At 34.2% G+C, this 18,634-nt stretch overlaps 2 protein-coding genes across 2 annotated transcripts in view; one reads left to right on the top strand and one right to left on the bottom strand.

The window, feature by feature from the left end:
* LOC136418030 (solute carrier family 25 member 32-like) overlaps nt 1-18,634 on the bottom strand; it is a 102,121-nt gene that overhangs the window by 14,495 nt on the left and 68,992 nt on the right. The gene's annotated exons all lie outside the window — the stretch shown is intronic.
* LOC136418026 (protogenin-like) overlaps nt 1,882-18,634 on the top strand; it is a 40,792-nt gene continuing 24,039 nt past the window's right edge. Inside the window, exon 1 of the mRNA XM_066403925.1 lies at nt 1,882-2,156. Within this exon, the coding sequence (XP_066260022.1) occupies nt 2,090-2,156 (67 nt within the window). The 5' untranslated portion in view covers nt 1,882-2,089. The remainder of the gene's footprint in view (nt 2,157-18,634) is intronic.

Raw genomic sequence — 18,634 nt, 5'->3', positions numbered from 1 at the left:
TAAAAATTTGAACTCGGTTTTAGAAAATAAAATTTTAGGCTTAACTTTGAGAAAATATACAAAACATCTTATATCACCCTATATGGGACTTTTTTTCAAATGTTTCCTCTTAAATTTAACGCCAGCTGTGCTTATGCACGTTTTTGTTTTTTCAAGTTATTCATCTTTGAATTTAGAGTAAAAATTAGCATAATGCGGGTGATTTGACCAACATTTTATTTCAGGAAACAATTTAGTGTGTAAATAGTCTCATTTCTGGATAAATTGGTGGTTAGAGATTACGTTCAACGCATAATCTATTTGCACCATTGCCGGAAATATTCCCCAATTCCTGTGATCGCGTTGCATGTACCTATAACTGCTTTATCATAGTTTAAAAAAATCACCATAAAGACATATGTACATTGATAGTGTACAGGGTAAGGTTAGTAAGTAGTAAACGGGCGCAGTTTGGTTGACCTTGTATTTCTCAGCGAAAACCGCAAGAGATAGCCAACCAAACTATATTTTTCAATTTAGGAAATTTCAACTGATTTCGAAAATACTCGAAAAAAAACAATATTTTATGAAATAGTCTTTACTTTTCCTTGGGTTTATTTGAAGACATTTATAAAATAACCATTAACTCTACATAGGCGTTTTTCTTCTTTAGAGAATGGTGTCATCAGATTTTTAATGTAACACTTCGCATTTTTAGGATCATCAACTTCTTTTTTTTTTTAAATACGGATCTGATATTTTCAAAAATGTAGTAAAATAGATAGGTCCGTATTAAAAAAATTAAGTTGATGATGATTTGGAAAATCCGAAACGGCGTGTTAAAAATCCGACGACCCTGTCATGCAAAACATAAAGAGTGCCAATGATGAAGTGATATTTATTTACATTTTGTTACGGTAAGCGGACTAAACATTTGATGACTGACTGCAATAAACTGAAGTGGAATAAAATATGTACTTAAATATTATGCAGCTATCTCAGACCTCAGAAGCAAATAATAATCACGATTCTAATTTTAAGCATTACCTTAACAATTTGTTTTTGTTATTGTTATATACTATATAATTTGAGACCTTCTTTGTTTTATCTCGCGGTTACATCTATTCACGTGAAGAACTAATCTAGTTTCCTAGTATTGATCACATTTTAAAGGTGCCTACCAAATATTAAAAATGAACATACACCGAATCGTACTAATCCTAAAAAAAAAAACATAAATAGTTTCATGGGTTGGTTTATGAGGATAGGATCTATGATATGATATACGCAATCTGTAAACAACCTGCGCGACATATATTAATCATAATTGACTTATATGTCATTGCCTGTCATATTACTATGATGTCAGAATTAAATTTGTCCCAAAAGTGTTTCCGTCAACTGAAGAAAAACTTCTTTTAGTAGAGCATCATTTGCATTCATACGGAGATAGTGGAAATTATAAGTGTAAATTTTATTAGAAACAAACTTGCAATGGAAAATTGCAATGAAGTTGTATTTCAAATAAAATCATAGTAACGATCTTTTTTCAGGAATTGTCCACTGAAGTTTCTATGACAATGAGCTGCCATTCTATTGAAAAATATGCGTTTTTTGGAATCTATTTTAGAACCCAAAGTTAACAATTTTATGTCAAAAACTAACATATTTTCTCTGCATATATGTATATACATTATTGACCTAAATTTTAAAGTCGATATATCTCTTAAACGGGTGTCAAGTTTTAAACGGAAAGGGGGGGGGGTCAGACTTTAGCCGCCTACTGTACAGAGTCTGTAGATTCTAGGCTAAGACAGAGCATAGAGCTGAAATTATTAGGTCACTCCTGTGCATTGGCTCTCTGCCATATAGAGCTGGGAACGTGGCAACGCAGCACACAAGCTCACGAGCATTCACTTGTTTCTTGTTTCCCCGGCCTGCTTGCCGTATCAGCCAAATGGTCAGAGTCAGCATCTATTTCGCACGGCCACAGTGTAGTTGAATGTTCTGACGTGCGCGGTCGGCGATTGTTTTTAGTTTTTGTTCATTTGTGACTTCATTTGAGTGAGAAAATTGTGCATTACATCAATACCCAAATGATTACGGATTTATGGCGGTGCGAACACTTCAGCTCTGCATTGTGTTTGCAGTAGGACTTTTCGTCGGCCCTGTAGCAGGTAAACAATCCCGATTCAATAAACGACTAATGCGTGTGTGGAACCATTCAACATGGCGGTGTGTTTTGATACCCTGCACGGAATTTCCGGGTTTATTTGCCCCTTTCCAGACCCTTGGATGGGGGATGATTATTATTTCCTATTCCCCATTTTATGTTGCGTTTATGGAAGTTTGATTCCGCTCAGTTCAGCTGACGGTGGTTGCTGTCAAGGCGAAAACATGTATGACGATATTTATAGTAGGTCAGCTTCCTAGGCTAGAATAAGGACGGTCGTCGTTTGTTTTACCTGGGCCTACGTTGTTGGTTATTTTTATAGGCGGTGGGATTTATTAGGCACCGATTTCGGATTTGCGTAACTCCTCTATTAAGCAATTTACGCACCAACAACACATGCTAGAAAATAGATTAATCGCAATTTGCGCTAATGGATTTTTTATTATTCCGGATTCAGTCCGATTGTTTTTTGTTTTAGTGTATGTGTACCGTCTTTTGTTTTGTCATATGGAAAATATACAGTGTGTTCACATGAATCCCTAGATACTCAAAAAAATACCCATAAATTGAGCTTGTATCTTTTTCAATTAGTTATTTTTCTGCCATTGACAAAAAACTTACCTTTAAATGCCACAAAATAGACTGTAACTCCTGTAGTAAAGTGTCAGTTTTAGTGCCCAATCTGTAATGTGGTACTTTAACTATCTAAGAATTAATTTTTTTTCAATTCCCGTCATCTTGATTGAAATCCTTTAGCAGTATTATCTCAAAAGATTCATCATCCAACTTCCAAAGATCACTAATCAATCATATAAATTAAAGCTCATGAACCTTCACAATCAAGCCTGTAAATAGTGCTGGTCGTGTGAAAGCAAAGTTGAAAGTTTGCAATTGACAAATTTGAGGATGTGTCTGTTAAGTACTACTTGGTGCTAACTCACCTGAGTTAACATGAATTCACTTAACTACTCGTTTTTTTGATAATAAAAGTGATGTTTCATATTCAAAAATTTTGGGCCATTGTGTGTCATCATCATGGCCCAAGATTATTCTTGCCAAAAATTGAAGTTTGCAGTAAATTTGGCCTTCAAGCAGGTCCACATTTCACCAGTCATATGAATAGGTGAATAAACATGTACAATTGACAAGTTTGTCAATTAATGGCACACATTAAAATGAGAGAGAAATTTAAAGAATATTATAGAAAAATCCAATGATTCACCAGTTAAAAGTTCATTTGACTATAGATAAAATATTTGCTAAGAAGATACATAATTCCCATTGAAATTATGAGATAAGGGCAGAATTGGACAGTTTCTTGCTTTCCATGGAAAATATGTTTATTCTATCTTCTAGATAAAATTGCTAGTTAGTTCTTTGTAAGCTAATACCAAATAAAAGAAAAATTATGTATCTATTACTCTTTGGCGTATTTCATTGCTTTTTGCCTTAGTTGCATAATAAAGTTTTGCAAATCCAAAATCATGTTCAATTCTTTCACAATCAATTGCTTTGGTTAAAGACAGGGTCTTATCCTGACAAGCCTTTTGTTTCAAATTTGTGTAACACACTGTAGAGCTTATGATAATTTTTAGTTTGTTGTTATTTATTATCTAAAATTTTAAATATACAAAATACTTTATATACAGCAATAGTACTCTGTAAAATAATAAACAAATGCTAATGGACCCATGATTAAAAACGCACCATTTTTGATATACAGGATGGTACATTTTCAATAATTTATATAATTTTGTCTTTTTAAATCTATTTTTATTTTAAGAAATTTGATTAAATGTTAAGAATAGCTTCAGATATGTGATAACTGAGCCGGATGATTTTTTTTTTCTTACTTTCTTTACATTCTTAATTTGCACTACTACATATTTTTGCAAATTGTGTAAAAACAGTGAAAGATACGAAAATACTGTAAGAGATTAAAAACCTAAGGAATTGAAGAAAGAATTTAAATTTGGTACTATAATTTATACAGAGTATTTCAAAAAAATATACACAAAGTATAAAATAGTACATGATTCAAAAAACAAAACACCCTGTATATGGCTCCTGACAATTTTGATATTTTCTTGTAGAGAGTTTTAAAGAAAATAGGTGTATGAAATTTCAAAAATTTAACTCAAGGCATACGTGAGAAAAAGTGTGAGACTTTGCCGTCTTATATGTATCAAAAATGGTGCGTTTTTGACCATTGGTCTATTAGCATTTTTTATTATTTTGCAGACTACTATTACTCCCTGAAATATTTTCATGATGATATGTTACACCTTATATAAATATATATATACCATATATAGTATGTTAGGTTATATTATATATATATTACATATACATATATGTATAGTGTGTTATTTAAGTACGTGGCTAAATTTTAAGGGGCGATTCTTTGAATGATTATAAGATGAAAACTTTAATATATACATAGGTCGAGTAATGCTTTGTTTTCAACATACAGAGTGTCAATTATTTTTTAATTGTTATATATTAAAAAAAACTTCTGAATAACAAGAAAATGTAAATATAATGTTGAAACTTGGTGACAAGTTTTAATTTAGTACAGAGGAATCTTTGAAGCTAGAAATTGTTTGTCTCCTTTTGCTAGTAGCGTGCACAGCGGTAACGCCGGAAATTAAAAAAAACAAATGACAAAAACGTTTTGTTAAAACTATCTTTAAACAGATAGTACGTAATTTTTCTACTAAAAAACAATAAACAATAAGTAAATGCCAAATTTCAACAAAATTGTTTAAAAGATTATTAAGATTTTTATGAAAAAAAAAAGAAAAAGTTTGACACCCTGCATCTTAAAAACGAAGCATTATAGGACCAATCTTTATATACATTTTTTGTTTTAGAATCACTGAAAAAAATCACCCTTGAAGTTTGACTATGTATTTAAATAACACCTTGTAGTGTTAATTTCTGGAGAAAAATTCACCATTTGGTCTTTCTACTTTGGCATACAAACATATTTTTATACATGTTTTTTTTTTATTTAACAAAGCATGCATTATTAATAAAAACTTGGAATTCTTCCCTGGAATCAGAAATATTGTGGTTAGTATTCTGTATCCTTCCTTTTGCAGAAATAACTGCCTCTCATACGACTTATACTTGGAATTAAATTTCTAATTTCATTTGTGTCAAAACTTCCCCAAATTTCCATTAACTTTTCTTTAAGTTCTTGCGGGTTAATTGAATGTCGAGGAAGTTTTCTCCGTCTATCTGTCCATAATATGTCAAAGATTTTCTGTTGGGTTTTAGCCCAGGCCTCTGGCCAACATATTGTTGTAGTGTTTGTTTTTATTTTAAGGTTTTCTTCTGTTGGAAGCGCAAATGGCATTACATAGTATCTAAAAGGCTCTCTGTCTAAGAAATGGCGATTATGATTCATCTGAGATCACTATTAAGTTCATATGGATTTCAGAAGTAATGCCTCTCTCCAAACCACTGTAGATCCCTTTATTCGACACTACCTAATCCTATGCCATGTTAAACTTTATATAGTGTTCATTTAATCTGTACAAACAAAATAGAGAGTCATCACTGAACATAACATTTACCTAATCAGCCTCTAATCAGTTAACATGTTCCCAAGCAAACATTAATCTAGCTCTAAAATGATTAACATTTAATTGAGGATTTAGTGTAGGTCTTCTGGGTTTTAAATTGCAATTACGGAAACGGTTCCCTATAGTAAGAGAACTTTACGTACATATATTAGTCGATAACAAGAATAAATAATACTCATTTAATATTTAAATTTGACCTTATGCCTTTTCCCGAGTTTATAGAGTGTATGAACAGGGAGGGAGTTGATGAAAAAATTCTGAAGAATAAGAATAACAATATCCGCAATTCGCAATTGTAAATGAGGCTTTAAAAATGAGCTGGGCAAAGAAACCGACCCTTTGATATTAAATAGTTAATGGATGTAAATGCAAAAGACATGTATGTGCATTTTATTTTGATTCTCACTATTAACCTCTCCATGTACCCTCACGTGCGCCTAATTAGTACGCAGCCTCCTTATCGATGCCGAGATGGGTAGGCCATCATAGAATCCAAGACCATTTTTTTGAGCAAGTATTTATCTCGATCGATTTTCCGCCAACAACACGAAGATACCAGTACCTCCCGTAAGTACTCAAAATTAACATCAATCTGCAATCTCCTACTACAGTCCCGTTTCTGACACTAAATCGCAACGATTTTAACGGTTTTAATGATACCAATATACTTGTTTTCATGTAAAGACCATTAATTCGACAAATAAACACAATTACAATTCGCTAACTGATAGTCCACTAATGAATCATTATTTCAGTATTAAAAACTTTAATGTCGATTATTAGAACCGCTTCGTGCATATAGCTGTACTACTCCTAGACTAAGTCACTCTTCACAATGGTCTCCGGTCTAGCTAAAGATCCTATGATTAGAAGATTCCATAATTTTCTTAAGAACACGCAAACATTAACATAAACAAACATACCAGAATATTCGACATATTTAAGAAGCAATAAATTACTCGTCGAGCGTCCACTATAATAAACCCTCTTTTTTTGTCTTTGATTTTTACCTGCGGCAGTGGCCCGCCAGCCGTAACAATATGTTCTGTGGTCATACCTATCCATAAGCAAATTAAACATTTTTTATTGTTGACAATTATTGCTTCGTATTTTTCTGGCAGTACAAATATGTGGACATTTTTCAACTAATTTTTATCCCTATTTCCAAGACTTGCCACCTCGCTTGTTACCAAGGCCAAGATTCAAATTGGAAGTTATTCCGGGTTTGGTCTAAATTCGGATTTAAAGGGGGGTTTAATCCGACGCTAAAACCTCAAACCGAGACAACCTGATCGCTCTGCATGCGAAAAATAAACAGAATTCCATAACATGGAGAATGGCAGTCTTTTTAATCTATTACGTTGCATTGGAAATTCTTTGATAAATAGATTTAGAAAACGTTTTAATAGATAATTAAAAAAATACATATACTTATGCATTTATTATGAATGTATATTCTCGAATAAGTACCATATTATAACGGTGGAGCATCATAACGCTATTTGGGTTCCTAGGTATCGTAACAAGGTAATTCTAAAACCGCTTTAATTAAATAGTTATAACGGTACTTTCCCTAGAATGCGTTAGACTCCCTAGGTATCTTATATTATAATAGTAAATTATAATTGATGCACTTTAACACTTCGGCGGTTTTAACTGCCGCGTTGTCTTAATATTGCTATTATTCCCCTATTATGGTGATTTCATAAATAAATGAGCTCATATTTGAATTCCCGTTAGAGTTATTGTTAATTAGCTCAATTAATGGAGATTAGACTCTTGCAACGTTGTTTTGTGAAAAATATGTATCAACCTCAGTATGTATTTGTATCTGGTCTGGCCATCAGCATCACTTGTAAACATCGGCAACAATGTTCCCTATTGAATATCAGAAGGTATTGTGTAATGTCTCGTTTCTTGTGCTACCAGAGCAACGGAAGTGGAGTTCAGGGCCAAGCAGCCCTTTTCGCATTTTAACCGTGGTATTCCGTTGTGTACCGCCTTGGTCAAGAGATGGAGTGCTGACGTAGCCCTCTAAGTAAATGGTATTCCTCGAAATATCACCCTTAAATCGTTTTTAAGGTCCTATTGACGTGACTCGTTGACGTAAATTTGAAACACCCTGTATGGAAATAAAAAATGCATACTAAGGAAAACCTTATACCTATGTTGACTAAAGCGAGTTTTAAATGCTGCACATTCAAATAGGTTTTACAGTTAGGAATCTGAGAATCCCAATGACAACATCTTCACATTCGCACCTTATCACCGAGAATTTATCTCGCATCGGACAGGTAACTGACCATCGCAAACACTGACCATAACCAACGGTAATCATAATCGTCAATATGTACGAGAGTGTGGCATTTTATTATGACGTGGAAGATAACCATTACATCGAGCATTACATCCTCAATTTGTGCACTATAACGGTAAACCTTCTCGCTAATTAGCCAGCATTAGCTTGGCGGTGCATTGTGAACATCTAATAAGGTGTCTCTTTCTCTTTTTGATTAAATATTCAAATCGGTTTTATGCTTTGATCATCAGACTATACCTTAAGTCATTTCTTAGGAGTTGTGCCATAGTGAAGAGAACCGGATATGGTTACACATTATTTCCGTTAATAACGTCCTTTTAATATTCATATCAGTGGTAATGAGTAGTAAGCGAAGAACACGACTTAATCCGGACATAAATTACCTGTATATTTCAAATCGTGGTCTGCAACTTAATAGAAGTAAAAGCTTCTAGACAAGGAATTCTTTGTATGTTGGACTCGAAGTTTTAAGAGAGAGAGAGTTGGATAGGAGTGCAGGAGGTATAACAAGGAGCAAAACAGAAATCCACTATATTTTTATCGAAGAAACTATTTGAAACCGACTTAAAATTTCCTTTAAAATGATGTGTTACAAGTTAATATTTGACGAAGTACATATTTGGTAAAGATATGGCTGTCTGTGTCCATTTTTTCCAAAATATCAAGATGGCTCCATTTTTCAAAATAATTAATCTGTAGGGACAATGAATTTAAGTAGGCATTTTTTACGTACATATGTGACAGGTGACATAGATGACCGCCTGCTGTGATTTCCCGAGGTACCAGAATTGACATTACAAAATGACGACTTGTCGACGTTTTTCTAAGATATCAAAAATACCTTTTTTTCCTCCGTAATTTTTATCACTAATTTTTTTGACATACAGTATGTGCAAAATAATAGCAGCGCTAAGAGCAGTTTTGCAGAAGATTGATTATTAACTAAGGTAATACTTTTTGGGAATCATAGATGTCAGGTCTTCTCACGATAGTGTATTAAGTCTTAAGTAAATACTATTACAAAAAATTTATGTTGAATTTTTGAGATTCCCCTATTTATGTGAATATCATACTTATAGACCTGTGCAGAAAAATAGCAGTGTTGTCTGTGGTATGCATTAAAATATTGCGTAATTTCATTCTATAGTTAATTAAACGTTTTGATTTTTTTAAGTTTTCAGTTAAGATGAATGTAACTTAAATAGTAAGATTGAACTGTACATCGATCATTTTTAGTCGAAATACTATGGGTAGAAACGCTCATCGTATAACAGAAACGCAAATCAGGATTTTAGCACTTACAAATAAAGGGAAAAGTTATACATTTATTCAAAATGTATTGAAATATTCCGCTAAAATGGTCAGCAATGTGAAATTTGTAGAAAAACTGGAAACGCGTGGCAGAAAAAGAAAAACCACGTCAAAAGATGGTAGACGAATACAGAGGGCGGCGAAAGTGTCTTAACATCTAAACAAATAAAAACACAAATTGAAATTAATGCGAGCACTTCTATAATATGGAGGCGATTGGCTGAAGCAAATTTATATGGAAGAAGCTTAAAGAAAGCTCCTAAACTAATTAACAGACAGATCTCCAACCGCCTAAAATTTGCAAGAGAGCATGTCTTTTGACCCTCGTCTAGGTGGAGGAACATTTTTTGGTGAGACGAATCAAAAATTATTCTTTTTGGTTTATTTGAACAGAGACAATATGTTAGAAGACCACCGCAATCTGAATACAACCCAAAGTATACCCTGAAACCTATAAAACATGGCGCGTCCTTCATAATAGTATGGAGTCGTTTTCCATGTTACAGTATAGGTCGGATACATCGTATTGAGGGGATCATGGATCAAGTTGTCTACGTTGATATCCTGGAAAATGTAATGTTTCTTTATACTGACAATATGCTCATCAGATGGATCTTTATGCAGGATAATGATCCTAAACACACGAGCAGAAGGGCAGGGGCATGGTTTATCTTCAATAGGGTTGAGGTTTTGTAGTGGCTTGCTCCATCTGCGGACCTCAATCCTATTGAGCATTTATGGACAAATGTTAAAAAAGAGGTTCTGCAGCAAAACCAACCAATAATGAAGATCTGTGGAAAACTGTTCAGGATACTTAGAATGCAATTCCAGCTGAGGGGTGTCGGCGCTTAGTCGACTCAATGTCGAGGAGAAGTTTGGCTGTTATTGTTCAACAATAAGAGTAAAGTATTAATATTAGTTTACTTAAATAAGTTGGTTTTTTTTCTTTAATTTTAATACTTTCCTTTTCGTTCTCTTTAATTTTTAAGAAAGGCTGATATTTTTTTGAAACGTTTATTTTTAACAGAAGAACATAAATATTTTTTTTATTTGAAGAAGGGTTTTTTTCATGAGTTATTTTGCTCTTCCTTGCGTAATTAGTGAAGTTTTATGTTTCTTAAAAAAAACAATAAACTATTGAAATTTGTTCAAAACTAAAGGATTTTCTTAAAAAGTACATGCACACTGCTATTATTTTGCACACGAATGTATGTGCGGTCAAAAGTTTTACTGCACGCAAATCAAACTATCATGTGCCAGTGCCAAAAATTCTGCAATACGCTAAATTTGTATCGAACTTACAGAAGTCATTAAAGTTAACACATATGCTCTCAAAGGAAAAACACCGTATTTAATACATGTGAAAGTATATCGATTTTTACCTCACTCGATTGCTGAAACACGCTTCACGTCGGATAATTGCAATCAGTATGCAGTAAAGTATAACTTTCCGTACTTGTTAGGGAAATAACAGTTCACATTTTAAAAGCAAACCAACTTCGTCAGTTAAGCTGGATTTATGAACATTACGTTGTGGTTGGCGCTCGCTTTGGTGAGGCGTTCGTCGTCGCCCTAACATCCTTGCAGAATTATAAATCCGATGTTGGCGTCACGACATAACTGCCTAGTTCATTGTCACATGCCGGTCACATGAAATTATATCCGAAACTTAATTAATTACCTGAAATTTTCAACGAATATTCTTCTATGGCCACCTGGTCAGCGCCGGCGGTAAAAGATAAAGATGGTTCATGTTGAATGGTGACGCCAACGCCGGCGACTCTTTAATAAATAATTACGATTGGAAGAACATTATTTTTGTTTTGGCGTGGACACCAACGTAAAGTTTTTAAATCCAGTTTTAGTTCAGGTTAGATGAGCTTGCTTATGTCCATTTTTCTAACAATACTTCCTCGCTTGCATTTGAAACCCAATTGATTCATAAGAATTTTTGTAGAATTATACAGAAAACTGTTGAACAGTCTTCTAACTTTTTTATTCAAAATTTAAAATCTCTTGACGTTCACTTACTAAAGACTCGTCAACGGTTTAACGTGTGTTCACAAAAATTTAATTTAACCGATAATGCCATACGCATTTGCCAAAAATGCGAGTGATTTACCCTGTAGAGTAGCATGGTCCTTTAAGCCAAAAATACCTTGTAAAGGCGATCAAAGTTGTATACATATGCGGAAAATTTGACATTGAAATTGAAGCATACATAATGTAATGGGATGGATATTCGACGAGTCTCCGAAAATCCATCCTGTTTAGGCCCATCTCGAATTCGTCTGGCCACGAAATTTGCAACATTGACGAGTATTTTGCTTTGCCATTTATTAGCACCCAACGCCAACGCGAATGCTTTTTGAATTCCTTAGGTACAACCTTGGCAGTACTTACAGAGTTGCCTACAATTATCGTTGACAATCAATTAATTAAATATTAAAACCTTAATCTTCAGTAAACTGCGTATGACGATAATTGATCAAAACCGGTCCTGGAAATATATATTATTACGTATTCAAGCTTAAGCCCCCCTCTGTTTATCCTGAACCAACCCGAAGTGAACCCCGAACCGAATCGACCAAGTTTATACTAGAGTTCCGTGATTTGCTATGCTATGATGTCATTTTCACGATAATAAAATAGTTGACGTATTGCTATGTGATATGTCATTCTTAATTTCAGTGTTTGTTTTTAGTTGCATTATTTTATTAAATATTTATTTTTTGTGCAATTTTTAAGGGCCAATGGTCGTTGTCCGGCTCTGCAAAGCATAACAAATTCGTTATTCGTCCGCTATTTTTCAAGCTAATAGACCGAAGAGTTCCCATGAATAATGTTGTTTTGAAAACCGAATATTTTATGTTTTATTGAGTAGTTTTCATTTAGCGGACGTTTAATCAATATGTTGATGATAGAGTCTTGTATTTCTTCCGGGTCCCCCATAACATTCGACGTTTGCAGTAAATTAGAATATCCTTCTCTGGGATTGATCATTTGGCTCTAAGAAATAATCTAAAAAAGAATATTGTTGAATTTGAGGTTGAATCTGTTGAGGTTTTTAATACTTGAGCTAAGATTTGAGCATAACCTCACAAGAATCCAAAGGAGATAATCGAACAAATATGAAAGTTTTTGCGTGTTTATCCATGTGTTTGTAGATCAATTTCTATGGCCTTTTTGAGACAATTGCTTTATTTATGTTTTATTTACGTTCAGTTACGTTACTTCAGATTTAATTCTGGAAATGCCTTCCACGAATTCTCGAAATTTATGAGACACTTACTCTTTTTACCAGAGATTTTTTTATGATTTCGCCATGGATTCTCAATATGTAATTTAAAACTTTAGAATTCCAGAGAGTTTTTTGACTATCCTTCCGGTTGTTTCAAAGGGTTTAAAAGTCCTCCTAAGAAGTGTAATTTAAATCGTTGCGGGTCTATGCATTTCAGATAATATTGTGTTTCCTAAGATTTCCCAATCTCTTTTGAGCTGTTTGTTTAATTTTTTTTCCACGAGCGTCTTGCGAAGATATCCGTGATAGAAGCCATATAGAATTTGCACTTCTGTAACTGCAGGTGAAGTTTCCATACTTCCAGTGGTAACAGAACTTCGTGCAGATGACGACCATGTTGTTCACATGTTGGAGCTATGATGAAAACGAAATCTAGGCAAAGTAAAACACCAGGAATTGTGGTCGTACAACATTCCATTGTCCGTTGGAGCACACTCTGTGCAATTTGTGAACCAAAAACAAGGTGGTTGTACTCGAATAAACCGCGGTGGGTATTAATTGTGGTCAACCTACGGTTGGTGTCGTCAAGAACTAGTTGGTGGTGGGCATCAGCAAAATCGAGCTGGGTGAAAACATAATTGCCACTAAATTTGTCCGTGATCCCTTCATATTATGTGGTATCGGGTGCTCTTTAGGTACGAAAATTTTGTTTAGGTTGGTAGAATAATCAGCAAACAGGTGATGGATCTTTCTATTCTGACAACAAATCACCACAGCTGGGGCAGCGCACTTGGACGTTTCCACTGGTGAGTTTTTCTAGATTCACAAATCAATCTCTCTTCAGATTCAACTAACTTGGAACAGTCAATAATGCAACTGGACGAATAAACTGGATGATGAAATAGTCGGATTACAGTTTCCATTTTGCCTAAGTTGAGAGATGGATTTTGGTCTTCTTATAAGTGTGCCAATTTCAAAGTCAAAAAGCTTAGAGTACTTAGTGTGTTAGAGGTAAATCTATATTCTATTCGCTGGAGATAACTTTGATGTATTTTTGCTGAATAACCTCCAGTTCAGTGAGAACAGCTTTCACTCGGAGGAAGTCATCTTCCTTATTTGAAATGGAATATTCTGTACGCTTATCCGGATTCTTAAGAATGCTCTTGAAGCGGAATCAATAATTTTAAGATTTTCCTTATGGTTCATCCTGTATATTTACAAAAATTGTTTTACCCTCACGAAACTCTCTTATTATCTACTAATGATTTCAAACGTTTTGCCACTTTGTATTTCAATTTACGGAGTTCAAACATCCGTACATATTTTGAACAATATCGACAAATTTCATGGAAAACGGTCTATTTTTTATCTCAAAAACTCCAAAATTTGCATTTTATTATCCCGAGATTTTCGGGACTAATACAATATGGGCGACAACGGGATCATATTCCCCAAAAGTTAAATTTATGCTAAATATTTAAATGTAGAAGATTCTTCTTTATGTGCTTGTTGATCTCTCCGAAAGATCAATGGTTTTGGATATCTTAGAAGGCGATGGAAGCCGTAGCCTTAATAAAATTTGATGTGAACGTAAATCACAGTTCGCTTATCTGAGACTGCATTTGAAAGGGCAAAATCAACCAAAAAGGCTTTGACCTGACAATGATATTTAATAGTATTTTGTACGCCTAAGCTTTTGCCATCGAACGGGTTTTAGTAATTAAATAAAAAAAGATTTTATCTAGTTTTCCAGAATATATTAATTTTTTTATAACGCGTTTAGTAATTGTTATTTTATACATTTTTAACCTCTTTTACCTCCTACAGTTTTTGAGATTTCAATGATTATGCTCGAATTTGGTCCTCCTTGTACGTAATAATACAATACCCATTATGATTAAACAGCGTTAGTTGTCCTTCGTATCTACGTCAATGTTAGGGCCCCATTCCCCCCAGTCGAAACCCAAACCTGACCTGGCCCAACTGAAATCTGCGAGACGTGTAGAAAAAACTTTATTGATGAAACCGGCAGTTTCAAGTGTAACCGTTCTCTCTCTTTCTCTTTCTCTTTCTCTCTCTCTTTTTTGCTTTCTCAATGAAAAGAAATGAAAACGTATGTTGAACAATTGTAGGATTTAAAAAAGCTGGTTTCGGGGCTTACATATGGTCCATAACGGTCATTTTTTATTTGTGGGAAGGGGGCAAAGTGCAAACTTGACCTTTGTCCAGTCCCTTATGGATGTGTTTGCGTTTTTTTTTTTTAATGACTTCGTTGTAGCTATCTTCATTCGTTTTATTTTTAAAGCTATTTGCGCCATGTTCAAAGTGCTAAAACTATTTTTTGAGATAAATATGTATATTATAAGGTGTTTTGAATTTGCCACCGATTAATTTCTCTTGGGTTTGAACTAAGATGAGAATTAATGAGGTACGTTTTCAGAGTTTCTTAAAGATAGCTTTGCACATGCTTCTCATTAAATTTTGGAAACCGAGTTTTTTCATTGGAAGATTCTGTATGTTATTGAACATTATAAATCTGCCACTTACAGGAGCAATTCACTATAACACATTCCTGTAGTTACCTTTGCAGTTTTTTTGGGTAATTTAAACCTTCATCAGGTCTCGCGTCAAAACTCTGCAAATAATTTTTCCAATGTTCGGAACACTTAATCCCTACATTTTCATAGAGAACACCTTGTTCATTATGCAACTTTTTGAATGTGTTACCCATTAAAGTTAATTTACCTCTATGCAGAAGTCCAATTTTTGCATGTATAACTTGGACCAGATTACACGTGGGAACCCGGCTGTCCCATATTAACAGGGTTTCCACGGACTTTTGTAAGTGTTTAATTTTTACAAGCACTTGTGAATGTAAAATACACGGCAAATACGTATGTCATTTCAATGCATCATGAACTGTTACCTTCGCCTTAATTTGTTTTCTAATTTTATAAAACAAATAGTATTTGCTTTTGTGAAAACGATGCTATATGAATTTTTGGAATAAAATTGGGTAACATTTAATAAGCTGTCGAACAAAATTAGGGTAGGTGGGGCTACTAAAAAGTGGAAAAATTCAATTCGGCTTAAGGAGAGTTGCGAATAAAATCAGGTTAATCTGGTTTTTCGAAATATCGTGGATCGTTCGGGAAAATTTGATTTAAGAAGATTATCTAAGGAATCTTTGGAAAAATTTCAAGTCAGGTGTGCGAAGGTCACGAAGAGAAGTTATTATTTTAGAGACTATTGGAGGGTTAAATTTCGTTGAAAGACAATATTGTATACGAGTCTAATGAAGTCTATCTCATATTCAATTATCATAACAATTTTCTGAATTAATCCGGTATATTTCAGTTTCAATGAAAGTACAGGATAATTTTCAATTTATTCTGCTAATGCTATCTGCGAAACGGTGAAAGTTACAAGGTCGGCAAATTTGCCAATCCGTATGAATTCAATCGTAAATATCTATTTGCTAAAATCTCATCAATTTATCAGGGCTCATCAATGGTTATTATCATTATTATTATTAAGTGTAGCTATCCTTGTAACTGTACAGGCAAGTTCAGCGAACTGTAGATGCACTGTTTATACAGGAATGATCACTTCAGCAAGTTAATAACAATAAATCTCCCATTCTAACTAAGCAATTTAGTTTTCATAATCTGCCGATAAAAATATTCAACATGAGAGCGCAATGCTAAAATATACGGGGTTTCTTGTTTTATTTGTTGCAATGTCACCGTCGTAAATAACTAGAAAATGTGAACTGCTGATGTTATAGATATACAAAATACGAGACATAAATCAGAGTTTATGTTCACTCTCGGTTTTGCATCAAACTACATTTTCAAAATTTCGTCGCACATGTCTCGGAAATCTGTGGAGGAATTACCCTAAAAAAATCATCAAAATAACCGTCTCGATGAGCTATATATAAGTCTGCACAACTCAAAAATAATGATTCATTGGTACTCAAGATATACGTATCGAAACGCCGCACTGGCAACGACCCGTATTTGGGCTAAGTCGATATTAGAGCCACCCACTCCGCCCATATTCGGGGTGTAGTCCCCCCAGTTTGCCCCACCGAGCAGGGCTCAAGTAGGACAACACGCTGCGCTGCTGCATCGAGGTCGTTGTCCCCTGCCTTGCAACTAGGCCGGAAGGGGTGACTTTCCAGGGGTTGGGGGGTATTGAGGACTTCAGGTTTTTAACACCCAGCTTACTGCAAGTCTCCTTTATAAAGCGAAAATCCATAGCATCTATAATGTTTCTCTTGCGAAATATACGGTTATTCATAAGTCTGGGAAATGGATTAGTGTCTCAAATGGTTTTATAGGAAATCTTGTAGTCAAATTCATACTTTTCCCCCAACTATCAGAACTTTTTTTATTTAGAACGAGACATTCTGAATATAATTTTTTTTTGGGTTCTGTTAGCGGTTCTAAATATTTTTTATGAACAAAATCTTGTTCCTGCCTATCTTCAACATATCTTTAGATAATGACGTCTGAATGTTAAACTTTTCACAAAAATAATTTTTTACTTCGTTTTTAATTCACATTTTTTTCCATTATATCCTCATCAGACAGCTCTCTCTAAGCTGATTTCAATGGTTCTACATACATACTTATCTTTTTTATTTTCCGAAAATTTAATTGAAAACTGTTGGATTTCTGATACAATTGTTCCCGTCCAAAATTCAATAGTCTTTATGTTCTCAAATTTATTGTCTGTGAGAGTCAAGTTTGTTCAATTTATGACTCTTTTTCTTAAAACAGAAGAAAGAAGAATATATGGGTTTTTTGTTTTTTTTTTTCTTGAAGTTAATATTTCACCCATGTAAAGACCAGATGACCGGGACAATAAATCAAGAGAATGGTCGCAGTGTTTGACCTTTTTAATATAGATGAGTGGTAAAAGTGTGAGTCTTCCGTAATTAGTTCGTTACAGATCTTTTGAGCGTTAATACGTGCCTTCTGACTGTAATAAAGAAATTAGAGCTCTAACAGAAGCGTTCTGTCGTAGATTCTTTTATTTTTATACCCCATAATCCAATAGAAACTGTTTTAATTTTTTTGTTGTTATAAAATATCTCAAAATATAAGATTTTAACTCGATTTTAAGATGATTTTGATCATTTCATGTTGTCCCTGCCCTTTTAATATTGTTGGGATGTGAGCTGCAAACCATCCTACACTCGTACCACTGTCTAAGCTGTTTTCTGCCTTCGAAATCACCCTGTATAAATGCGCTACAGCTAAGGAATGTCCATTACCGATAATCAACTGAGTAATGCAAGAAAAATTATGTGAACGATTGGCACACAAACAAATTCGACCTTAGCATTTTGATAAATACACAGGTGGATATGCGTGCGATTTGTATTGTTAATTAGTTCATTAACGGCTTGTTTATTACAATTGCCGGAACGTGAACGATTTTATAAATTCAACGGTGACGAAAATGTTGCTGTTGATTTCCAATTTTGACCATTTTCCGCATTAAACACGTTCTTTGTCTCGTTCTTCCATCAACAAAAATGAAGCGAACCGAAGAATGCAGCGATTTCCTGCTGTTGACCGGAGGCGGCAAATTCCATTTACGGCCAGCAAATCGGCTATTTGTATGTTTTAGACGTTACGATTACATTCACCTCTTCGGTTTTCTTGCAAGTGGTTACTTCTACCTCTTAGTAAATCTTCTAAGTGTGCATTTGATCACTGCATCTCTGCTTTGAATTTAGTAACAATGTCTCATCCCGTATTCAGGGGTTATTGAAGCATAGGGTGTTTCATAACCAGATAATAAAGAGGTCGAGTGAGTGTTAAGGTGCCAAAAGTTTAACTGATACATCTGGAAAAACTGAAAATAAGCCGTTATTTAAGTGTCAAATATCTCGTAAACTATTTACTCAAAAAAACTATTTTTGATGCGTAAAATAATATGGTAGAGATATTTTTGCTGCTGACCGTCAGCGTGTAAATTGTCAGCTCCAGCTGAGCTTAGGGTGA

This window comes from Euwallacea similis, chromosome 32 (genome assembly GCF_039881205.1).
Source record: "Euwallacea similis isolate ESF13 chromosome 32, ESF131.1, whole genome shotgun sequence".
Lineage (NCBI taxonomy): Eukaryota > Metazoa > Arthropoda > Insecta > Coleoptera > Curculionidae > Euwallacea > Euwallacea similis.
This window is presented reverse-complemented; position numbering and strand designations above follow the sequence as displayed.